General features: G+C 39.1%; 1 protein-coding gene across 1 annotated transcript in view; it reads left to right on the top strand.

The window, feature by feature from the left end:
- The window catches only part of TAF3 (TATA-box binding protein associated factor 3), a 147,133-nt gene that overhangs the window by 5,274 nt on the left and 114,891 nt on the right, over positions 1 to 26,968 (top strand). The window contains exon 2 of the mRNA XM_038403592.2: positions 14,450 to 14,692. Coding sequence (XP_038259520.1) covers positions 14,450 to 14,692 — 243 coding nt within the window. The remainder of the gene's footprint in view (positions 1 to 14,449; positions 14,693 to 26,968) is intronic.

The raw sequence follows: 26,968 nt of genomic DNA, 5'->3' as shown, positions 1-26,968 counted from the left end.
AATAGCTACAAATACCATCCCCTGAAAAACAGAAACCCTCCATGTAAATTTAAAAGTTTTTAACAAATATTGGGCCATTATGGACAATGAAGTTAATAAAAATATATAAAAATGACAGTGTTTCAAGATGCCACATGCTTCTGAGATTATGGAAAAAAGGGTGTGGTTTTATATTATATGTGAAAAATAATGTTCACCTAACCTGGAAGTCCATAGGAATAAAATGCACAGGGAATGAGAGATGGGTGCCTGTGGTGCGCTGCTTCATTTGCTGTGCCCCCTAACAAAATTTTCTGCGGCCCAGCTATATTAGCTCTGCACATATGTACATCGTGGCCTGCTATAGCTGGTACTCTTCACATTCAGCAAGGGATTTCAATTTAAATGGACTGTGCATGGGTCAAATGCTTTCTTCTGTGTCGTAACTTAAATCTTAAATGGCTTTAATTTTTCTATGACACTGTTAAAAAAATAAATCAGGAGTGACTTAACTGGTATCAGTAGAGTTATTGTGGGTTTACTGCAGTGTGACAGAGTAGAATGTGGCCCAAACCCTGTGATGTTTGAGCTAGAGTAAGTTGTGTGTGTCAGAGGGTGGCTGGTCTTTTTAAGGGGTGTTGGGTCCTAGCCTCACCTGTGACAAACTTAACTCATTTCTCCAGGTGGGGGAATGAATAATATCCCATGACAGAAGGGTTGTGTGGCTAAACCTTGTGGGGTGGGGGGGAGGGGGTAGATGTCAGAGGCCAGAAGGCTGAGGGGAGAAGAAGCTTTGGGTTCTCTCCAGACAGGACCGGCTGTAGGCACCAGCAAAGCAAGCACGTGCTTGGGGCGGCACATTTCCAGGGGTGGCATTCCGGCCATCCTTTTTTCTTTTTCTTTTTTTTTCCCTTGGGGTGGCAAAAAACTTAGAGCTGGCCCTGTCTCCAGAGAGAGAGAAGATTCCAGGAAGCTTTGGGAGTTGCTGCTTAATAAAGGGCAGGGAGAAACGCTCAGGAAGGGCTATTTAGCTGGGCTAAAATGAAACTTGAGGTGAGTAGACGGACCCTCAAGAAGCAGGGGCTGAGCCCTGTTTGAAACTGAGGTGAAGATACTGTTTTATGGTTGATAAGGACAGTGGTACCTGGAAGGGATAGGATTCTAGAGAGATATGTGCAGAGGGCCAGGTCGTCAAGACAGGAGCCAATTCTGGCTAGAGAGGCTGACGTGTGGAGAACAAGTTGGCTAAAGTAAAGCCCCAGCTGGAAATTTTATTTTCCTTTTGAACTCTGTTAATAACCAGACACAGAGAAGGGTTATTTTTGGACATGTGAAAGCCTTTGCAAGTACTTGAGGTGCCCGGAAGGGGAAACTGAGGCAATGGAGAGTGATAACAGGCTGAGTAAGGTGGCATAGCAGCAGTTTAATAAATGAGGGCAGTTTTGAGTATTTGTTGTTAAAACAAATAGTGTAATGTGGTGTTAAGCCACTGCTCCAAGTTGTCAGTGCATCATCTGTAGAAGGAGCTGTTTTTCAAAATTCCCTTTTCTCACAGGTTTGGCACTGTACACAATGACCAGATGTGGTGTTGGGTGGATTTCTACCTTCTTTTGAAATATGTTCATTGCTGGAGCCAGGATACCAGATGAACAGGAATACATTAGTTTGATCTAAAGTGATCATTCCCATGTTCTTAAGATTGCATTTTTGCAGAAGTGAATGACTTGTATTAAAAATGCATAGGAAATGCAGCCTGATAGGCACATCTTGATAAATAGAAGTGAGAAATCCTAAAATTATTAGATCTTGAAAAGTATGGCCACATGTTATATACTCTTGGTGAACTGGACCAGAAAAGATTGCTCTGCTGTTGATATACCTCCTCTTAGCTCTGGTCTACACTACAAACTTATGTGGGTAACACTATGTTGTTCAGGGATGTGGAAAACCCACACCTCTAAGCGAAGTAGTTATACTGACTTAACCCCTGGTGTAGAAAGTGCTATGTTGATGGTAGGACTTCTCCCATTGACATAGCTACTGCCCCTCGCGTAGCTGGAGTACCTACATCGCCGGGAGAAACTCTTCTACTGGCATAGGTAAAATCTTCACTAAGCGCTACACCTGCACAGCTGCAGCATTGTAAGTGTAGACAAGCCCTTACTAAATAAATACCTTTGTACGTCCTTATATCTGTTAGATTTTGTTACATTCAGGACATCTAATTTATTACTGGCTGCCAGTAAGAGGGACCATTCTTCCTTCTACTTGATTTTTATCAGTCACCATGAAATGGAGCAGACTTCTAGTAGCAATGATAATGTAGAGGAGGTCGTATCTGTATAAAGCCCAATCTATGATGTTGCGATTGTTTTTCATTGGTGTAGCTACACTGATAAAGCCCGTTGCCAACTCTGTCCACATATCTATTCAGGGGATACCATCATAGGGCCTAATCACATCAGCCACACTATCAGAGGCTCGTTCACCTGCGCATCTACCAATGTGATATATGCCATCATGTGCCAGCAATGCCCCTCTGCCATGTACATTGGCCAAACTGGACAGTCTCTACGTAAAAGAATGAATGGACACAAATCAGACGTCAAGAATTATAACATTCAAAAACCAGTTGGAGAACACTTCAATCTCTCTGGTCACTCGATCACAGACCTAAGAGTGGCTATACTTCAACAAAAAAGCTTCAAAAACAGACTCCAACGAGAGACTGCTGAATTGGAATTAACTTGCAAACTGGATACAATTAACTTAGGCTTGAATAGAGACAGGGAATGGATGAGTCATTACACAAAGTAAAACTATTTCCCCATGGTATTTCTCCCTCCCACCCCACCCCCCACTGTTCCTCTGATATTCTTGTTAACTGCTGGAATTAGCCTACCTTGCTTGTCACCATGAAAGGTTTTCCTCCTTTCCCCCCCCTGCTGCTGGTGATGGCTTATCTTAAGTGATCACTCTCCTTACAGTGTGTATGATAAACCCATTGTTTCATGTTCTCTGTGTGTGTGTGTGTGTGTGTGTGTGTGTGTGTGTGTGTGTGTGTGTGTGTGTGTGTGTGTGTGTGTGTGTGTGTGTGTGTGTGTGTGTGTATAAATCTCTCCTCTGTTTTTTCCACCAAATGCATCCGATGAAGTGAGCTGTAGCTCACGAAAGCTTATGCTCTAATAAATTTGTTAGTCTCTAAGGTGCCACAAGTACTCCTTTTCTTTTTGCGAATACAGACTAACACGGCTGCTACTCTGAAACCTGTCATTATGCAAGGCACTGAATTTAGCCGTATAGAGTGGAAATCTGTCAACTTCATGAAAAAACTCGCACAGATACAGACAGACATCATCTTCCTCTCCAAATGCAAACAGATGGACATCATACCGAAAGGACTGAAGGTAAAAAATCCATTACAATCTACATACCATACAGACTATGCTGACAGCTTGTGCCACACACTCTCAAAGAAACTGCGGAACCACCTGATCAACATCCTCTACAGCAAACAGGGAAAGATTAAGAATGAGCTCTCAAAACTGGATACTCTCATAAAGAACCAACCTTCCACACAAACTTCCTCGTGGCTGGACTTTACAAAAACTAGACAAGCCATTTACAAAACACACTTTGCTTCTCTACAAAAGAAAAAGGACACTAAGCTATCTAAACTACTATATGCCACAAGGGGCCACAACAATGGTTCCCGTAACCCACCCAGCAATATTGTTAATCTATCCAACTATACTCTTAGCCCAGCAGAAGAATCTGTCCTATCTCGGGGCCTCTCCTTTTGCCCCTCCACCCCCACGAACATGATACAGTTCTGTGGTGACCTAGAATCCTATTTTCGACGTCTCAGACTCAAGGAATATTTCCAACACACCTCTGACCAACATATTAACGCACAGAGACCTTCCTGCCAACACTACAAAAAGAAGGATTCTGGGTGGACTCCTCCTGAAGGTCGAAACAGCAGCCTGGATTTCTACATAGACTGCTTCCGCCGACGTGCACGAGCTGAAATTGTGGAAAAGCAGCATCGCTTACCCCATAACCTCAGCCATGCAGAACACAGTGCCATCCACAGCCTCAGAAACAACTCTGACATCATAATCAAAAAGGCTGACAAAGGAGGTGCTGTCGTCATCATGAATAGGTCGGAGTATGGACAAGAGGCTACTAGGCAGCTCTCCAACACCACTTTCTACAAGCCATTACCCTCTGATCCCACTGAGAGTTACCAAAAGAAACTACAGCATTTGCTCAAGAAACTCCCTGAAAAAGCACAAGAACAAATCCGCACAGACACACCCCTGGAGCCCCGACCTGGGGTATTCTATCTGCTACCCAAGATCCATAAACCTGGAAATCCTGGACGCCCCATCATCTCAGGCATTGGCACCCTGACAGCAGGATTGTCTGGCTATGTAGACTCCCTCCTCAGGCCCTTCGTTACCAGCACTCCCAGCTATCTTCGAGACACCACTGACTTCCTGAGGAAACTACAGTCCATTGGTGATCTTCCTAAAAACACCATCCTAGCCACTATGGATGTAGAAGCCTCTACACCAACATTCCACACAAAGATGGACTACAAACCGTCAGGAACAGTATCCCCGATACTGTCACGGCTAACCTGGTGGCTGAACTTTGTGACTTTGTCCTGACCCATAACTATTTCACATTTGGTGACAATGTATACCTTCAAATCAGCGGCACTGCGATGGGTACCCGCATGGCCCCACAGTATGCCAACATTTTTATGGCTGACTTAGAACAACGCTTCCTCAGCTCTCGTCCCCTAATGCCCCTACTCTACTTGCGCTACATTGATGACATCTTCATCATCTGGACCCATGGAAAAGAAGCTCTTGAGGAATTCCACCATGATTTCAACAATTTCCATCCCACCATCAACCTCAGCCTGGACCAGTCCACCCAAGAGACCCACTTCCTGGACACTACGGTGCTAATAAGCGATGGTCACATAAACATCACCCTATATCGGAAACCTACTGACCGCTATTCCTACCTATATGCCTCTAGCTTTCATCCAGATCATACCACTCGATCCATTGTCTACAGCCAAGCGCTACGATATAACCGCATTTGCTCCAACCCCTCAGACAGAGACAAACACCTACAAGATCTCTATCATGCATTCCTACAACTACAATACCCACCTGCTGAAGTGAAGAAACAGATTGACAGAGCCAGAAGAGTACCCAGAAGTCACCTACTACAGGACAGGCCCAACAAAGAAAGCAACAGAACGCCACTAGCCATCACCTTCAGCCCCCAACTAAAACCTCTCCAACGCATCATCAAGGATCTACAACCTATCCTGAAGGACGACCCATCACTCTCACAGATCTTGGGAGATAGGCCAGTCCTTGTTTACAGACAGCCCCCCAGTCTGAAGCAAATACTCACCAGCAACCACACACCACACAACAGAACCACTAACCCAGGAACCTATCCTTGCAACAAAGCCCCTTGCCAACTCTGTCCACATATCTATTCAGGGGATACCATCATAGGGCCTAATCACATCAGCCACACAATCAGAGGCTCGTTCACCTGCGCATCTACCAATGTGATATATGCCATCATGTGCCAGCAGTGCCCCTCTGCCATGTACATTGGCCAAACTGGACAGTCTCTACGCAAAAGAATGAATGGACACAAATCAGACGTCAAGAATTATAACATTCAAAAACCAGTTGGAGAACACTTCAATCTCTCTGGTCACTCGATCACAGACCTAAGAGTGGCTATACTTCAACAAAAAAGCTTCAAAAACAGACTCCAAGGAGAGACTGCTGAATTGGAATTAATTTGCAAACTGGATACAATTAACTTAGGCTTGAATAGAGACAGGGAATGGATGAGTCATTACACAAAGTAAAACTATTTCCCCAGGGTATTTCTCCCTCCCACCCCACCCCCCACTGTTCCTCTGATATTCTTGTTAACTGCTGGAATTAGTCTACCTTGCTTGTCACCATGAAAGTTTTCCTCCTTTCCCCCCCCCCCCCCCCTGCTGCTGGTGATGGCTTGTCTTAAGTGATCACTCTCCTTACAGTAAAAAGAAAAGGAGTACTTGTGGCACCTTAGAGACTAACAAATTTATTAGAGCATAAGCTTTCGTGAGCTACAGCTCACTTCATCGGATGCATTGCAGTGTGTATGATAAACCCATTGTTTCATGTTCTCTGTGTGTGTGTGTGTGTGTGTGTGTGTGTGTGTGTAAATCTCTCCTCTGTTTTTTCCACCAAATGCATCCGATGAAGTGAGCTGTAGCTCACGAAAGCTTATGCTCTAATAAATTTGTTAGTCTCTAAGGTGCCACAAGTACTCCTTTTCTTTTTGCGAATACAGACTAACACGGCTGCTACTCTGAATCCCCCAGTGTAGATGCACTGAATGGGTGCGACTTTTCCCAGTAAATTACAAGTATGAATTGAACCGGCAAGAGCCCCATTTTGCACTGGTGCACTGTCTACTATATCAATGTAATTATACTGATGCAAATACTTGACTTTAGACAAGCTTTTTGGTATTTCTAATGCACCAATCTCTATAGTATCTAGGTATCCGTGCAGAGGAGGCAGTACATATGAGAATGGAGAAGTACATTTCCAAGTTGTTTCACCAGTAGGAACAATAATTAACTGTGGGGAAACTGATGGACGGCAACATTAAGTAACTTGCCCAGACTGGAAAAGAACAATTAGGTAAAACCTGGAAAAGAAGCTCTGATTCCTAATTCCATGTTTTAACTACTAGAAAAGTGGACCTCCACAATTGGAATATTTATCTTAACAGTTCTGTGTAGAAGAATGCTGTGCAACAGCAGGAAGCTGCAGTCTACCTTGCAGGATGTATATAGGCTTATTATATGTAGTAGCTCTAGGTGGATGGAGAACAGTATGAGTTATTGATGTATGATCTATATTATGTAGTATTTATTGTGGTTTGCCCAGCAGTATATGTAGCCACTCATTAATCATTTTCCTATATGTCTGTTTGGCTACAAATTATTGAACGACTATTGCTCATTGTAATAAGCTTTGAATAAATCTAAAAGTTTTCTCCAATTATCAGTTATTCAAAACTTTGCCAAACTTTAACCATTTCAGGTTAACATTTTCTATACGTGTTCATTGCCTCAGGCTGAATTTCTGGGGAAGTTTCAGCAGTAACAGTACACATTACTGAGAATAAGGTTAGGGAAATACAGGTCTTTTTTCCAGTGTTGAAATTTTTTCCTAACTGTATTTTGAAGAGCTCTAATACTTTCAGAGTTTGGAGTAGGAACTTAAAATTTGGCAGACAATTTGGTCCTGACATCAGAGAAATTCTTTTTGCTGGTTCCATAAAAATGCATCCAGATTGGCTGAGTACTATAAGCCTCTGCAAATTGCCATTCTCCTCTCCATCCCAGGCAAAGAGCCTTTTGGTTGCTTTGAAGGGAGAATAGTATCTGTTACTTCACTCTTCCCCAACTCTGTTGGATTCTCCTTCCTTGTGAACACTTTTACCAGTGGAGTTCCTCAGGGATCAGTTTTGGGACCAATCTTATTTAATCTTTCTATTACTGACCTCGGCACAAAAAGTGGGAGTGTGCTAATAAAGTTTGCAGAGGATACAAAGCTGGGAGGTATTGCCAATTCAGAGAAGGATTGGGATATTATACAGGAGGATCTGGATGACCTTGAAACTGGAGTAATAGTAATAGGATGAAATTTAATAGTGAGAAGTGTAAGGTTATGCATTTAGGGATTAATAACAAGAATTTTATTATAAGCTGGGGACGCATCATTTAGAAATAATGGAAGAGGAGAAGGACCTTGGAGTATTGGTTGATCTATGAGCTGCCAATGTGATATGGCTGTGAAAAAAGCTAATGCGGTTTTGGGATGCATCAGGAGAGGTATTTCCAGTAGGGATAAGGAGGTTTTAGTACCATTATACAAGGCACTGGTGAGACCTCACCTGGAATACCGTGTGCAGTTCTGGTCTTCCATGTTTAAAAAGGATGAATTCAAACTGGAGCAGGTACAGAGAAGGGCTACTAGGATGATCTGAGGAATGGAAAATTTGTCTTATGAAAGGAGACTTAAGGAGCTTGGCTTGTTTAGCCTAACTAAAAGAAGGTTGAGGGGAGATATGATTGCTCTCTATAAATATATCAGAGGGGTAAATGCAGGAGAGGGAGAGGAATTATTTAAGCTCAGCACCAATGTGGACATAAGAACAAATGGGTATAAACTGGCCACCAGGAAGTTTAGACTTGAAATTAGACAAAGGTTTCTAACCATCAGAGGACTGAAGTTTTGGAATAGCCTTCCAAAGGAAGCAGTGGGGGCAAAAGATCTATCTGGCTTTAAGATTCTATTTGATAAGTTTATGGAGGAGATGGTATGATGGGATAATGGGATTTTGGTAATTAACTGATCTTTAAATATTCAGGGTAAATAGCCTAATCCCTTGAGATGGGATATTAGATGTATGGGATCTGAGTTACCCAGGAAAGAATTTTCTGTAGTACCTGGCTGGTGAATCTTGCCCATATGCTCAGGGTTTAGCTGATGACCATATTTGGGGTCGGGAAGGAATTTTCCTACAGGGCAGATTGGAAGAGGCCCTGGAGGTTTCTCACCTTCCTCTGTAGCATGGGGCATGGGTCACTTGAGGGAGGATTCTCTGCTCCTTGAAGTCTTTAAACCACGATTTGAGGACTTCAATAGCTCAGACATAGGTGAGGTTTTTCGTAGGAGTGGGTGGGTGAGATTCTGTGGCCTGCGTTGTGCAGGAAGTCGGACTAGATGATCAGAATGGTCCCTTCTGACCTTAGTATCTATGAATCTATAATTATACCACCTTAGCTAGGCTGATATAACACTCTGTGGGGACACTCTTTTCTGGCATAAAAGTGACTTCTGGTATAATTACTCTGCTTCCATATAATTATACTGTACCACTGTAGTGTTGCTGTCAATTTTCCCAGATAGACAAGCCCTTAAATCCCTTTCTCTGCCCCAACAGCAACAGACTGAACTTGACATAATTCTTGTTGGTTTTGCTGTTCCTCCCCGGTTCAGCCACGGCACTTAAGTTTAAGCATGTGAGTAGTCTCATCGACTTCAGAAGTACCTTGCTAAATCAGGCCTAGAGTCCTGGGAAGAAGCACCGTCTCTGCCCTACGTGTTAGCTGTCTTTTTACATTTTTGTTGTAACTGATGTTGGTCACCCCAATTTCGAGGATGACAATGACAATTGTAGTTTGTACTAATGGGTCTTTGACTCTATAAACCTATTTGGGAAGAACAACATTTATTTAGTGGCCACAGAACCCTTTGCCTAGTTGTGTTGATTGAGCTGCATGTTGTTTCCATGTCTGTGCTATGCTTCCAGCTGTTCCACACAGTGCTTCTCAAAGTCGTGGACACCCACCCGTATGGTGTGGCACCATGCAATATGATCAATCTCCAGTTACTCAAAGATTGAGTCAGAAATGTTCATTTTGCTCAGATTTTCTTTCAGAGTGTCTTTGAAGCATTTCATCTGCCCTCCATGCTTACAGTTGCTGGATTTTAATTCAGAATGTAAGACTTGTTTTGATAAATGGGTCTCGGGCTTTCAAATTGTGGCCAGTCCATCTCAGTTAGGTGCAGATCAAATGAGACTTGATGCTGACGGAACCAGCTTTCACCTGGACTTTAGTGTTGGAAACCCAGTCCTGCTGTTTGATGTCAAGCAATTGACATAAGTGGCACAAATGGAAGCTGTGAAGCTTTGTAATGTGTCATTGATAACAGTTCCATGTTTTGCAGCTGTCAAGCAATGTAGTGAGGACAACAGCATTATGGATTTCGATTTTTGTCCATTGACAGATTCTGTGTTGCTTCCAGATTTGGTGATAGAGGCAACCATATGCGGTACTGGCTTTCTTAATTCACCCATCTACTTTGTGGTTGATTTTTGCTTCATTGTTCAACATGCTGCCAAGATAAGTTAATTGTTTGATGGCTTGAAGTACAATACCTCCCAGGCTTATTGACAGGTCTTGGTAAAGTTGTTGAGGAGATGGCTGATGCATATGCTTGGTTTTCATTCAGCTGATGGTGAAACCAAAGTTAGGAGTTGTCACAGCAAAGTGGTTTGTAAGATCTTACAGTTCTGTTTATAGTTTTTCATTGAGGCAGAGACAGCACCAAAGAGCAGTTCCTAGATCAATGCTTCTACAATTTTGGTGTTCGCATGTAGACAGGAAAAAAAAAAAGAGCTTACCAGTGCGGAAGTATATAAAGATGTCATTTGAAGCACCACGAAGGGCTTCCTGTAGCATCTCAGCAAAGAATAGACCAAAAAAGCTAGGCGCAAGGTCACATCCTTGCTTCATCTCATTTGTGATTGGAAATGGGTCTGTTAGTTTACCATCAGCACTGTGCCTTCATGGAATTGTCGAATGATGTTACTAAATTTGCCTGGATACCCAAATTTAGCGAGCGATTGCCAGAGGGCAGCATGGTTGACTGTATTGAATACCTTAGTTATGCCGAGAAACATGATGTACAAAGGTGGGTGCTGTTTGCGACATTTTTCCTGTAATTGTTGAATGATGAAAATTATGTCGTCAATGCTCTGCTGAGCACAAAAAGTGTGACTCAGATAGAACATTAGCAATGATGTGGGTCAGGAGTTGGTTCAAGAAGATCCATTCAAGAATCTTGCCGGCCACAGGGAGCAAAGAGATATCATTGTAGTTACCACAGTCACTGTTTGAGGCTTTATGCTTGTAAATAGTGACGATGTTGGTATCTTTCAGTTGTTGTGATATAATTTCTTGAAGCCAGACATGTAAAAAATATTCAAAGAGTTTGTCAATCAGAAGATTTCCTCCGTGTTTGAAAACCTCAGCTGGAATGGCATCAGGATCAGGGGATTTATTATTTTTCATTACTTGAACAGCCTTCAACACCTCAGCCTGTGCAGGTAGATCTGCAAGTGCAGTAGATGTGAACAGTTTACAGGTATTATCCAGCGACTCATCAGAAACAGCAGGTGAATGATTAAGTAGTTCACTAAAATATTGATGCCATGATTGGTGGACAGCAGTTCGATCCGTGATGAGAAATTCACCATCAGCACTTGTTAGTGATGCCAGGAGGTGGGGTAGGGCCATACACAGTTTTAACGGCATCATAGAAATCTTTGGAATCAGGTTGATCAGGAAGGGCCCGTAGTTCCTCTGCTTTACAGTCAAACCACATATTTTGCATTTGGTGGAGTTTGTGTTGGTGCATACTGCAGCCTACCCTATATCTGACCCTTTTTGACCCAGAGAGTGGATTAGTTAAGAGCATGGAATATGCTTGCTGATTGGCATCAAGAAGAGTCAATATTTCAGAATTATGATTGTCGAACTATTCTGCATGATGGCATTTTGTATACCCAGCACAATCCACAATGGTGTTATAGATTGTGTCACATAAGGATACTCATTTGGCAGATAAGTCATCACTGATTAGTGGAAGAGTTTCTAAAACAGTAGTTAGCTGTCTTGAAAATTGTTTGACAATTGACCAGATCATTCAGCCAGGCAATATTTCCATGCTTAACTGACAGGTTTTTACTCATTTTCAACAAAACAGAGAGGCAAAGCTATGATCGAACATGACGGTGATTAGTCCAACAATCAGCTCTGCATAATATCTGAGTTATGTGCACATCTTGGATGTCCCGCTGTCTGAACAACATATAGTCAATCAGATGCCAATGACAAGAGTTAGGATGTGTCCAGATCATTTTGTATTTGTTGGGAAGTTGGAAGTGTTTGTAATAACTAGAGGGAGCTCAGCGCATGTCGTCAGCAGAAGTAGGCCATTGCTGTTCATCTTGCTGACGCCATGTTTGCCAAGTACACCACACCATGTAGAATCATCACGGCCAACGTGAGCATTAAAGTCACCTAAAATTATCAACTTGTCTTCATGGGGAGTCAATCGGATCTGGGTAATTTAGCTCAGAATAAAATTCCCCCTTACCCTCATCAGAGTTAATCATTGTCCATGCATTAAGCTATGATCAGTGAAACGTAACGTCCACCTCTCGGGGATAATTGGAGCTTCATCAGTCTGTCATTTATACCAATGGGCAGACTGTCCAAACTAAAGATGAGATTCTTTCTGATAGCAAAGCCAACTCCTGGGTCATGCAGCTCATTTTGTGGGCATCCCTTCTCTAAGCAAGTGTACCCAGCACTCTCCTCAGTCAGTTTGACCCGGTTCAGCAAGTCGTATCTCGCTTAGCGCCACAATGTCAATATGATATTTTTCAAGTTCAGAACAGTTCATCTGATAGGACAGTCAGTTTGGTTTGGATGATCAAGGAGTGTGTGGACATTCCATGTCGCAACATTGAGACAAAAAGAAACTTTTTGAGGTTTGTTTGAATTTTGGCCACATGATGGAACACCCTCAGCTGGGTAAACCGATCAGGGCTGTTTGGGAAGAGCAGTTTTTAGGGCACCTTGTCTAGCCCCCTTCTTGGATTGAGTTTGTCTGTGCTGTCCCTGAATAAAGCAGCAGAGTTGATCAAGATGCTGCTAGACTATGGTGTCACTCCAGGTCAACGCAGAGCAACCAAAGTTTTGACCCGCCTGTGTATAGGTTCATGACTGACTCCCAGCAATGTCCATCACTGTCACTTTAGCCGTGACTGCCTCTCTTCCACTTTATCCATTAGATTTTGACATTTTGAGCTCAGTAAATTATTTGGTAAAGTTACATTTACCTTTCCCTACTTGACATTAACATGTTTCGTGTCTGAAGAGTGAATAAAAAATGGCATTGCAAGATTTCGTGTTTATTGTGTCAATAATTTGCTAGGTCAGTGCTTAGGAAACAAGTAAAAAGGTGTTTTTTCTTACTGTCAGGCTTAGTAAACTCTGCCTCAGGAGTTCAAAGCTGAGCAAATGGAGGTTGTGGTTGTGTACTTTTATTACAGTAGCATTTAAAGGCTCCAGCGGATATTAGGGTCCCTTTGTGCTAGGCATTGTACAAACACATAGTACGGGAAAGCCCTTGTCCTAAACAGCTTTCATTCTGAATAAACAAGACAAAAGATGAGAGAGGAAAAAACCTAGTACATCCATTTTATAGATGGGGAAAGCTGGAATACAGAGATTATTTGAAACAGGAGTAAAAAGTCATTTAAAAAAACAATAAAAAGAACAAACAAACAAATCAAAAAACCCCACAACAAACCAATATTTACATTACCACCAGTAGTAGTTATGATTCTGAATACACCTGATAAGCATATTTTTTCAGTGAGAAAGTGCCAGTTTTATATAGTAACTTTGAAGAGAATTGCTCTTTAAGATCATTTATGAATATTTATATGTAGACAGCATTCTTGTAATTATGGATGTGCTTGTTAACAAATTTTGAAAGGTACATTAAACCTCATGATTTGGTGTTGGATAGTTGACTATTAGAGATTAGCATGAGACCTATAATGAGAGACAGACTATCCCACACCTGCCTACTGCACGGTTCTTACACATTCTTTTGAAGCATCTGCTGCTGGCCGCTGAGACAGGAGGCTGGATGAGATGGACTTTGGATCTGATCCAATATGGCAATTCCTATGTTCCTATCAATATATGGACCAGTCAGTGTTACCGAGATGTTAATGAAAGAGATTAGTATACATTCTAGCACCATTTTGAAGGACACTGTCCTTTATTTTTTAATTTCATAAGTGAAGTGAGGGGTGGCATGCTGGGTTAATACTTGTTGGAGAACTCTAGAGGCAAAACACCATAGATATTGGAAGTGGTGTTGGTGAGTCAGTAGATGGTAGGTACTGGCATAGTAGTATTAGGACATTGGGTTGCTATCTTTGGATGTTGTATTAAACCAAGGTCCTGACCACTTGGCCAGTAAAACTCTCAGAATGCTTTTTGCAAGAAATAAGTGTTAGCCATGGTGTCCTACAGAAATTGCAGTGTGGGGAATTACTTTCTCCTAACCGAAATTTCTCCTCAATATGTTTGGAATATGGTATTCTTCTCTTCTGACCTAAACTGTTGTGAAGCATTTCATGCTTTTGAGCTATTGCTGTGTCCCTTCCCTCCCCCCACAAAGTGCTTTTACCTGGTGGGTGAAGTGAATGCTGTAGTTCTAGTTTATAAAGCACTAGAGGTTCCGTTTGAACAAAAGGCATTCCTGTACTGCTGTGAATAAGTAATATATTTAGTTTTAGCCAAATACGTGGCATTTAGCCACATGTAAGCTGCTGTTGGGTTACTAAAAGTTTAAATGATCAATTTTTTTACTTCTGATAAAAGGAAATTTCCTGTGTACTGAATGTGCTTATATTGTTCATTACAATACAAAATCAAAGTTCTTCAGAATAGATTCTTACTAAAATTCCTTTTTGTTTACAGATGGCCGTACAGATCCAATTTTGGATGATGTAAGTGAAGCCTTCACACTTATGGGGGTTAACCTGCATGAGCTGGAAGATTACATTCACAATATTGAACCTGTCACTTTCCCACATCAAATCCCTTCATTTCCTGTCAGCAAGAACAATGTCCTACAGTTTCCCCAGCCTGGAAGCAAAGATGCAGAAGAGAGGAAAGAGTACATTCCTGATTACATGCCACCTATTGTCTCATCTCAAGAAGGTGCGAAATTAACAATTTCTTTCCTTTTTTCGTTTTCATTTGTTTTTGAGTATTTACATATTTGTTACATTTTATTTAAGCTGCCCAAGTTGTATCATCAATAACAGTGGTTTTGTAAAGCACCCATTAGAGCACTGCACAAATAGTGATAATATTAAATCATCATGCAAAATAAAGAGAGCAGTAGCGTGGCTAAAGTTATATTTCTGTTTTCCACTTTTACTGCACTTTACATCAGAGGAATTCAGTGTTAAAACACTTTACATTTCTGTAATATTCTCTATCTGAGGATCTCAGGTCATTAAATAAGTTAATGAATTAAGCCTCACAACATCTGTCAGGTGACAAAACCGTTCTTTCTCCCTTCAAGCTAATGTTTAAAAAGCTGTTGCCAACTTGAAATGTAGTTAACTTAAAAAAACTGAAGTAAAAGTAGTTTCAGGTACTATACTTGCATCTGAGTGTCTCTACTAATTTTTATGGTTTTACAGTCACACTTTCCTATTTTTAAATGTCTTCCTCTCCCCTGTGGAATGAATGATCCATAAAAATGGTAGAGGAAAGTGAAAATGCCTATACAGAAAGTGCTGTGAAATAGACACACTTTTTTCTGTCAGCTACAGTAATTTTGTGTTAATTATAACAATAATTGAAAGGGGAAAAGGGGAAGGAATTTTTTTTTTTTTTTGGTAATCTCTTCATGTACAAGAATCTTGGATGTCAACCAACAATAGAAGATTAAAACAAAATCACAGGTGTAACATAAATTGGCTGTCTTTTAATGACAGTTACAAATAACAATATACAATATATTCTAAATGTATGTAGTGCTGTGGATTAGGAAAAAATATACTAAATAGAACAAAATGCTTGCTGTGAATAATGTACAGTACAGTTAACAGACAGAATTCTATTGTGTCATTTACTTCTTCTGAAGTAAATAACGTGGGATATAATGTGTATTCTACATAATGGCTCATTGAAGAACTTAGTGTATAAGGCCTGAGACACTAAATGTTGAAATGTAGGCAGAAAACCCTACAACATAAAAATGAACAGAAAATGATTTCCCTTTATTTTCGACATGAATAAATCCTGTTGCTCTACTACCATAAATGATGTGCAGAATTGTTGTTCTATTACTGATATTTACAATGCTTAGCACAACAGGGACCTGGTCCATTACTGCGGTTCCTAAGTGCTAGAATAATACAAATAATAAATAAAATTTTATTATTTTGATAGCAGGTATATTTTCTGCTGATTTAACCATAATGTGCTATAATTAAACTATATATTGTAAACTATGCAAAGTGGCTGTAAGGAAGAGGTTTTTTCTAAAATCAGAAGAATTCCCTAAAAATATATTTTTCAGGTCTGCAGCCTTCACATTTACTTTCATTTCCTAAAAGACAGAGGTTTTTAGCAATTATTGACACACACATGACAAAGTAAAATTTAATTTGACTTAACTTGAAAAAAGTAAAATTTTAAATAGTAATAAGAAATATTTTTCAATGCTTAAAGAGATTAAAATCTCTTAATTGGGCGGCTTGATAAAAGGTTTACTTTTTAAAACATTTTTTTAAAATAACTCTTCAGAGAGAGCAGAAAAATACAAAGTAAGAGGTAACCATAGCATAGCTGAAAAATAATTGTAAGGACATCCTATAGAATTATGTCAAGATCTTCGAAAGCAAATAGTGATTTTGTGTACCTCAATTTGTGGTTCAACTTGAGACACCTTAACGGTGCCTGATTTTTCAGATGGTGGTTCACATCTACCGTTAAAATTAGGCTACTTTAAAGTGTCTCAAATTAGGCACCCAGAATCACTAGCCACTTTTGTAAATGTTGGCTTTAAAATGTAGTAGAGACATCAAGTCCAAGAGAGAACTCAATGAAACTGTAGCAGAATATCGGTATATAGGAAAAAACGTGATGAATATTACAAACTCAATATGGCATTATAGCTAAATACAAAGTGAAACTAAATATTTATATGGCAGCAATTGTGCTTTTCTTTGTAAGTAATTTCTATATTTTTTTCTCTTGCAAGTTAGATCCAGGAGTTAGATTAGAGCAATCCTTATAAATATTGTAGGAATCCTTTTAACACCTGAAGCAAGAAGATACTATTTCCCGAATTGGACAGGAACCAGGAAAACTTCTAATGCCCAAGGCTAGTGTATCAGAGGGACCACAAGCACAGGTTTTTTTAAATCAATAAAGGACTTGATACAAATTTAAACAAGTATTACCTTGAAAATAACTCTTTTATAGTTGCTGTACAATACTTAAGTATAGTTTAGGGCATTTTCCTAATATGGTAAATTTGGAATTTTGAATTCAGTGGGATTACATATATGTTATAAAAAAAAAATTCATAACTATTTTCAGGCCAGTATTTTTGGGGTACATGAAATGGATCAGGAGGATTGGTTCTCAACATCTGGCACTACTTTATTAGCAAATACAATTTGGAGATAATTTTCTCTCTGAAATGTTATGGAACTATCCCTCAAAAACCTTCTCTTAAGAATCACATGATATAGAAGTTGACTACATTGTCAGCCGATTTTATGGCAGTGTAAAACTTCTGTCTGTGTTGACAGTTGCATTTAATGGTTTAATGTGTTGAGTGATTTCATGTAGTGACAGAGATATAGCTATATGCAATGATGAAGTGAGGTGATGTGCATATTTACTGTGAATCATATGAAACTTGAATATTACTGATTTTAAGGCAATATTTGAAAACTGTAAGGTTACGTTTAGTTTGATATTAAGGCTTAGGGCTGAGCTCATTCAGGTTTTGATTAAATTATTTTATGGATATTCAGATATTAACAATACCACTAAGTATTATGCCATTGTAATTAGTCACTTCTATCATAATACAAAGTTAAAATTTTTCACATACGTTTTTAGAGAACATTTGCATCAAAAACTGTGTTTAATATGCACTATGACCAGTAGGTGTTGCTAGTCCACTTTGTAAAACTCAAGTTGCAATTGTTTTCTGTGCCTGTAAATAACATATTGCCACTTTCTTTAGAATCAGTGATCTGACATACAAGGTATTCAGTCTGTTCGGATAGTTTGCCTGATTACTTAACTATTTTGGCAATCTTATTACCAAAAGTCATTAAGACCAAATTTTATTCTGTTCTATTCACATATGCCTTAACCGTTAGACATGCTGGAATTGGAACATGCACTCTTTACGACTGTGCTTAATAGTAATGTGCCGAGCAGTGAAAAGGCACCCAGATTTTTGTGACCTGTCTCTGCCATTTAGCGTTAGCTGTGAGGTTAGTACTTTGGGCCAAATTCTCCTCTAAGTGTTTTAACTGAAAGCAGAATGTGGCGCCTTGTATTAAATCTAGAGTACTATGTTTCATTAACTTTGACTGGAAGACTTGGCATATATGTCAAGTGTATAAATTATATGGATCTATGTATTAATACACATTTTTATAATATAATCTGATTCATCCTTACCATGTTTGATGTTAGAGTTTTAGTGGTGTTTTTTACAACTAAAACTTCGGGGAAAAATTTATGCCAGTGTCATGATGTTCACATTATGTCTATTTTTAGTTATTCCCTCTTTTGTTTTTACAGAGTTGTTTTGGTGCTGTTGTCACTGTAATGTCATGGTGAACTTGTAAAATAGATTAATTTAAAAAAAAATAAATTGGTTGCAAAACACGATGGTCATGCTTTATTTCTCATGCTTTAATGTAGAAGAACATAAACTTTTGCAATAATATCAACCAGTTTTTATGAAGTTGGTGTTTCAGTTAAAGTAATAGAGTATAAAGAGAAATTAGGCACTTAAAAAAAAATCTAGATACTCAACCAAAGGGAATAATAATAAAAAATTAGTATTTGTATTGTGGTAGCACCTATAGGCCAGACCCCAGTTGTATTAGACACTACAGTGTAGTTCCCCAAAATTTTAAAAAGTTCACCTGTCCCAAAGACTGATTCTACATGTGTCATAGTAACCCTGTCTCTTAGCCACTTAGAACCCAATTCTAAATTAATATGATTGATACACAACATGTATCAAACTTTGAAAAACTATGACTCGGTATTGTGCCATCTCTTCTTCCCTCCCCTCCCCTTTTTCCCCTCAGATTTTTTTAAGGCGCACACAGTAATGCACTCTGTGTAGCTCTTGCATTGGGATGAGGGAAGAAAATATGTATATAGTATATTCTTAGGTATGCATAAGTTTTTAACGTTCTACTATATTTGCATCAGCCCTAGTTTTTCGGGACATTTTGTTAGTTCTTTAATAACCATAATAATAATAACAGCCTTAATGGTGACCAGTTCATTTGTTGCTTTCTGGAAGCCTGATTGTGCCTGGTTGCTCCAGAGGGGCATGAGAGGAGGATACAGGTAGTTCTGTCCACTGGGCACAATTGTAGTTTCCGTGGTTTTTGTGGTTCCCCTGGGTGGGCGGGGGGAGAGAGAGAGAGAGTGCTTTAGCTTTTGCTTTGGAATGTTTCTCTGTCCTCTGCATCTTGTTCCTCAAGCCCTGCCATTAGAGGTTATTTTAAAACAAATGTAATTTGTAGTGGGGGTTAAGTTTTGGGGCCTTTCAGCCTTGATAGTGCATATTTAAGAGCTAGCTTCATGTTTCTAATCATTGATCCAGGACCAGTTCTGGACACAATTTACTTGTCCTGATTTATTTGTAACTTTGTCTGATATGTCTTGCCTTGGCAGGTCAGAGCTTAAAAATGTCATTCTGATTACAGTCTTGCTTTTCTCCTGCTTTAAATCTGATGTGATATTAGACCCTAATAACCACCAGAAACCTGTGCTTATTGCACGTGAAAGCATGGAAACCCAGCTGTCAAATTATATAATTTATTAAACTATTTCTCTTTGTTGGTTAGATATTAGTTGCTAAAAATCACATTGGAATTGAAGAGAGGTATGGAAAAGCAAAGTGGAAATCAAATAACATGATTTTCAGGTCTGATGATATCATGGGCCTACTAGTGCTAGAAATGTATTTGTATAAAGCATTAAGCTTCACAGTGGTATAAAGCATTAGTGTCTAGCTCCAGTGATTTGATGTATCAGATTTTGAAACTCACTGGCTTCTCAGTCTAGCAGTGCTTTTTTTGGCTCTTGTCCAGAACCGAATATAGCAAGTCTTGGATCTCAAACCACTGTAATTTCAATCCCTGATTTCCTCAAGGGTTAAACAAAGCCAGTGACTTTTTAAACAGTGTGTGGTGGTATCTCTGGATGCTTAAAAAGGAATGTCTGGATACTGACTTTGCCATTTGATAAACTGAGTTTCTCAGTCGTTGTTCTTATGTTGTTTGCAGCCTTTCTACTCTCTTCCACTCCCTCCCATTTAATCTTATGGAGTATAGCTTTATTATATACCCCCACAGTAAATTGCACTGGTGGTTTAAAAGCAACAATGACATTTTTAGCAGAGCTATTCCAGTATATTAGGCTATGCAAAACACCACCACATATCAGCAGACAGGTACTGTGTAATCAACCAATTTGAAGCATAAACCACTGGTAGAGGGTCAATTTGGAACACTTTGCTCCTGGCAACTAGCCATGCCTGGTTGCTGAGTATTGCAAGCTCTGTGTCAAGTTGCTTTAGCAGTCCATGCACTCTAAGTGTCAGATACTGATTGCTTTTGTGCGAATGAGTCTCCATGTATGCATCAGTCTAGCAAAGAAGAAGCAATAGGAGAAACAGACAAAATGAGAAAGGCAGCCAAGCTTAAGAAACAAACAGAGGAAAGCCATTGGGAAAGAGCCAATAGGAGAGGCAGGTTCAAAGGAAAAGGAGAATATGAGATGGCAACAAAAAAGTACAGAAAATGTGTGGTTTAATTCTTACCATTAGAAAACCATAAAAATAACTCCTCTCTGGAATAATAAAGTTGTCTTCATAATTACAACTATATATCTTTATCTTTCCTTAAGAATCACTGTCATAATCCAGGTTTCAGAGTAGCAGCCATGTTGGTCTGTATTCGCAAAAAGAAAAGGAGTATTTGTGGCACCTTAGAGACTAACAAATTTATTTGAGCATAAGCTTTCGTGAGCTACGTTACATTGTAATGCATCCGATGAAGTGAGCTGTAGCTCACGAAAGCTTATGCTCAAATAAATTTGTTAGTCTCTAAGGTGCCACAAATACTCCTTTTCTTTTTGTCATAATCCAGAACATGGTTCCAATGGAAATAATGCAAGAAAAAACAGGAAGATTGAGGCCAAATAGACTTTCATCTAAGGATCTTCATTTTGTAAGCATCATAGGCAAAAATTCAGTTTAGTGGGTGCTGCAAGAAAACTTCACCCGTAGCACAAACACAATCACACAGTTGGGCTGTGTAGACTTGGGGGTGGAGGGGGGTTTCAAAAGCACACCTAGCAGTTAAGGTAAGTAACTCCCACAGGAAGTCAATGGGAATTAGGTGCCTACCTGCATTTTGTGCCTTTGAAAATCTCCCTCTGCCTTTGAAGGGAAGTTTGTAATGAGGATTATGTGAGTCAAACTTGAGGTGCGTTTGCAAGGGCATGAAGGCTCTTTGAATGGCATAGACAGATTTGAAAAAGTCTTCATCTGTACTTGTGATTTTTCAGAAATGTTGTTCATGTTCTTTTCCTCAGCAAGTCTAGTAAAACTGAAGTACAATATTAGAAAACACTTAGGATGATAGAGAAACCAACTTCAAATCAGTTTTAAAAAACTGAATTAAAACTAGTTTCAGGTTCTTCGCTGCCTCTGAATTTTTCTGTCAACTTCTGTGTTATAAAAATGGGTTTATTAATTTAAAAAAAAATATTTTGCCTCTGTTGTGAAAGACCTGTGCAAACAAAAGAGAACACTATCTCTACAGAATAAATAATGAAACTTGGTATACAAAAAAATGTTGTCCTGTCCAAAGCAAAGTGAAAAATAGAGAAAATACTTTAAATTTTTTCAGTTATAATAGTCTTACTTGTTACTTGTAATAATAGTAAACAGTTTTCAGATGGAAATGTGTGGTTTTTTTTATAAAGGACTATACCCCTTTAAAGCTTCAGTGTGTAGATGAAATTTTTTTCTCAAAGACTTTGTTTTTTCCAGACCTATTTCAATAACTTACAACTTGTTAACGTATTTTGAGGATTCAAAATTAAAATTGTGTACTGTAAAAGTAATGATTCACATGTCATGCCACCTTCTTACAGTGAGTTAATTGACACTGAATTGGAATGAAAATCCTAAATTGTTTCAATGCATTATAATGTCCAAATTGCAATTTTGGCTATAATGAAACTATTCTTTGGGGAGAAAATAAGACTTTACAATAAAAGGCTCCCATTGTCTTGGGTACTTTAAACACAGAACACTGTCATTATTTTAATTTCCTAGTGGTTGTTTTTCAGTAAAACTTTTGTCACTTGCCTTGACTTGTCATGTGGTATCAGTTTTTCCTTTTGCTGACAATGTCTGACTTTGTTTAGAGGCCCCAATGCGTTCTACACCATGTACTGCTGCTATACTTGAGGATTTTATTTCATCTGGAGCATCGGACACCTTTGTGGCTTAGAAAGCATAAGTTTCAAATTAGATTATTGTCTGATAGTTGAATGTTACTGTTCTCAAGCTTCTTGGGCTTTTTTCCCCCATCCTGCACAGAATATTTTTGGTGACTCCAGGGTGGAAAAAATGGAAAATTTAGCCACAGTTTAAAACAGGATAAATGAAAGGTGCAGTTAACCTATTTTAAGGGCTGACCTTGTAATTTCATTATATTTCAGAGTCATTGCAGCATGCTGGACCTTCTCCTTTTCACTCCTAATGCTCTCAATTTTCTCTCCCTTTTTTCCCTTCTAAAATATTTAGTTCTCTGAAAATGTAGCTGATGCTTCAGCCAGTGGGTAAATTGCTGCTAAACTACAGATTTATAGCCACTGAGAGAAAAATACCTCTTCTTTGTTAAATAATTACTCCATGCATCTCTCCATAGCTGGGTTGTTTCTGAACAGAAATTCAGATTTTATTCTTTTTCAGGACGTGTGTTAATGTAATGCTAAAAGACTTCAGCATTATCATGGTGATCTTTTTAAAAACTGCCCACATGACACAAGCCTTAGTCTGGGTCTACTAATGATAGAATTGTTTTCCATACTCTTGCCAATCCACAAATTTAATATTTTTTACATGCTGAAGGATTACCCTCTTTTTGTGGGGTGGGGAGATCAGTATCGCATAAATGTACCTGATTTTGAGAAGTGTGGAGCTAGGATTCCCTTGTTATGTGAAACATCCTCATGTTGCTTCCGCAATGGCTGTGCTATTTGCATGGGAACTCTTAACAATTAGGTGGAGTGAACAGGCTTAGGTGTTCATATCATCATGTTGTCCAATCTTGATCAATATCTAAACCACAGCTTTCACTGGTGCTAATATCAGTGGTGAATTCTCGGCCTCATTTTTTTCAGTATAGACAAGGTTAAAGCGGTTAAATGACTTGTGACATGCCTCTACAAGCAAATCAGTGACAAATTTTAAACTCTGAGCTAAAGAAGTCCTGTTTTAGACATTTGAGCTATTTCCATCTTGCCACACACAGATAAGGTGCGTGTAATAGCGTTGTAATTCGCTAGTTTGGCTATAACTTCGGTGTCCTCTCCATTTCTTCACTTTGAGTAACCTCAATCTTCCAGTTTTCATCTTTGTGCAAATAAAGAGAATCTTAGTGTGTTGGATAAGTCAGAATGGTGAATCTGGCTGGTAAATCTTGCCCATATGCTCAGGGTTCAGCTGATCGCCATATTTGGGGTCGGGAAGGAATTTTCCTCCAGGGCAGATGGGAAGAGGACCCAGAGGTTTTTCGCCTTCCTCTGTAGCATGGGGCTCGGGTCACTTGCTGGAGGATTCTCTGCTCCTTGAAGTCTTTAAACCACGATTTGAGGACTTCAATAGCTCAGACATAGGTGAGAGGTTTATCGCAGGAGTGGGTGGGTGAGATTCTGTGGCCTGCATTGTGCAGGAGGTCGGACTAGATGATCATAATGGTCCCTTCTGACCTTAATATCTATGAGAATGGATTAACTAAATTTAATGCCTAGACCATTTCTCCTTAATTATCTCAATGCAGTATGAGAGAGGTGTTGTGGATTCACTTTGAATAATAAGGAATTTTCAGATTTAATAGGCCATGGGAGACATGACCCTATTTCAGATAACAGGAGATTTTGGATGACTGAAGTTCACATCAAAGTTTATAATTCAGTATTGTTTCTGAACGGTGCATTTTTGTTTCATTTCTGCTATTAGGCCCGCTTATAGGTTTCTGATATATGATACTAAATATCTGAATTGGTTTGTTTCTTCTGATTGAGATTAGATGTTTTATAACAGAGACTGTTGCTTGATTTAATAGGTACACATTTATATCTATATTTTGATTAAAAGCTCAACTAATTTGACTTTTCCATAGCTTTAGCATACCTACAGACATACCACTTTGCAATGTGATGTCAGATCTAAGCAGATCTTGGGCATGGTTAGTACTTAGATCAAGACTCAGGGCTTGTCTACACTAACCGTCTAGACTAGTACAGACGCGATAAATCGACCGCTGAGTGCTCTCCCGTTGACTCTGGAACTCCACCAGAATGAGGAGTGCAAGTTGAGTCGATGGGAGAGTGTCAGCTGTCGAAGTGAAGACACCACGGTAAGTAGATCTAAGTACGTTGACTTCAGCTACACTATTCACGTAGCTGAAGTTGCATATCTTAGATCGACCCCGTACGGTAGTGTAGACAAGCCCTGAGAAACATAAGGCCTCCATTTGTTGCGATAATTTACAAATCTTGCTCTTAGAATCAAACTGATACCTGGTTTTAGGCGAAGACACTATGAAGTGACATTTTGTATGAGCAGGTAAGCCACGGTTTGGCCGCTTTGTTTTTAATGGTTCTATGGCAGCTCATGTGAGAGTCATGTAGCTCCACTGTCATGGGTAAATTATAGCTTGTTACGCTCTACATAACGTCCATTTCCCTTGGCAAACTTTTTTGCTCTTTCCATCTTAAATACGCTAGTGGTAAATGGCTGCTGCTTTTTCATTCTAGAGGGGAGCACATTTTAATAGCGGATGGAGCAATCTCTGTATATTCATATCACAGGGATGAAAGGTGCTGTTCAAATATTATAAAAGTATTTGTAGCTATGGGGATGGAACTGCTTTTTTGTGACTGAGAAATGTTATTTAATGGAAGTGCCACATAATCCATTTATCCCATTCAGAATAATTCATAATTGTAGTTCTTCTTATAATCTTTTATGGGTTTTCTGGACATTCACAGTAGCAAATGAACTTTGCCTTTTGCAATTTTAAATATATAAAGCCATGCATGTCAGTGTTCCTGTAGTTATTTTATCTTAAAATGTGTATATTTTTTTCCAGGTTTTTTTTACATATTCATATGCTCCTGGCATATTTAAACATTAACACTTTTTACTTGTGTCTGTGCAACACTGATTATGTCTGACAGACACAATTGGGAATAGCATAGAGGAAATAATAGTTCTTGACCAATCAGTAAAACTCAGGAAGTCCTGGTGCCGTAGGAAGGGAGAAAAACTCACTTTTCATTTCCTCTTGAGTCCAGTGTGTTCATATAAACTTTAAAGGAGAGTGAGATGCAGCTCTGAGGATTTGGTCTCCAGTAGAATGTTAGCTATGTATGGAGCCCATCTCAGCAGGCGTCTAGTGACCAGCCAAAAAAGCTCTCATAGCTAAGTTGCTGGGGTATCCTATTGCAAATTGAATATAAAACAAGGATACACTTAGTTTTGCATGAGAAACTTTAAAGCATTCATTAAAGAGGCTTTATTTCTGTTTCAAAAATTTTAAAGCCACAGACCCACTGAAGGTGATTTTTGACTAGATTTGATTTTTTTTCTTGTATTTTGAGAGAATTTATAGATTTGAGAACTGTTAAAAATCCATATTTGTAATACTACTACTTAGTGCTTTACATGTTCAGAGCACTAGAGTACACAATCACAATGCTTTTGAAAATTACTTTGCTTTCCCTTTTCTCTCTTTTGTATGTGTATATATGTATATATTTATAGTAGTATATAACAGGTTAAAAGTGTGATTTTATAAGAAGATTTAAATATGAATCTGTATGGGAGCACCTGTTATCAGTCTATTTAATGCACTTGTACTGGGAGTTTCAAAGGAGCCTAAAGGAGTAAGGTATTTACCTCCCACTGAAATTCATTAGGATTAGGGCATCTGACTCCTTTTGGCTCCTTTGAAAATTGCAGCCTTAATAGTTTTAAGAGCCTCTACGCAGGTTTGTTAAATTTCACTGAAGGTATGGCAAGCTGACAAATGAAGGCATTTCAAATTTAAAGTTTAAATTCTGTCGCTATCTTGCTACCATGTAATTCTTAACTTGCTTAGTTGTACCTAGAAATTGCAGCCTGTGTGGTAGATAACATGGTTCATGCTGATTCCAAACATAGACAGTACCTAAGCACAATGGGTTGATCCTCTTGCCCATCAGTTGAAATGTAGATGATTCCTGGGAAAAATCAAACTACAAGTGTGTGCAAACGAAAGAGTTGAAGAGACGCCCTTAATGTTTTACCTTGCAGTTCAGAGCCCTCTCCTTATCAAATTACATTATTTTACTGATTCATTTCTGCCAAATATTTAAGACTACTGTGATTCAGTATGAACCCCTATATTTCTCCAAAAACTCAGGGGAATCCTACTTTTTTCCTATTTAAAGAGAGACCCCTCCACACATATCCACACCAACTCCCTCCAAAAAAGCATGAGTAGAGCGCTAAGCAAGTAACTTCTCTTAAAGGGACATTAAAATCTCAGATAGATGAACTAATGCTCTCCCTTGTTGTATGCATCAATCACTATATTTATTTATTGGTGGGGTGGGAGGAGCCAAGAAAATGGCCAAGAGTTCCTGACATAGAACAGTCTGTACTTAATAAAACTTGCGTTTGTCTGTTACTATATTCTAACTGAACAGAGTACTTTGCTATCCTAACAGCTCAGTCACCTAAAAACTCGTTGGCACCACTCTGGTAAAAAAACAAACAAAAAAAAACTCGGGCTGTTGATTAATCGCAGTTTTAAATGCACTGTTAAACAATAGAATACCAACTAAAATTTATTAAATATTTTGGATGTTTTTCTACATTTTCATATATTCTGTGTTGTAATTGAAATCAAAGTGTATATT

This window comes from Dermochelys coriacea, chromosome 1 (genome assembly GCF_009764565.3).
Source record: "Dermochelys coriacea isolate rDerCor1 chromosome 1, rDerCor1.pri.v4, whole genome shotgun sequence".
Lineage (NCBI taxonomy): Eukaryota > Metazoa > Chordata > Testudines > Dermochelyidae > Dermochelys > Dermochelys coriacea.
This window is presented reverse-complemented; position numbering and strand designations above follow the sequence as displayed.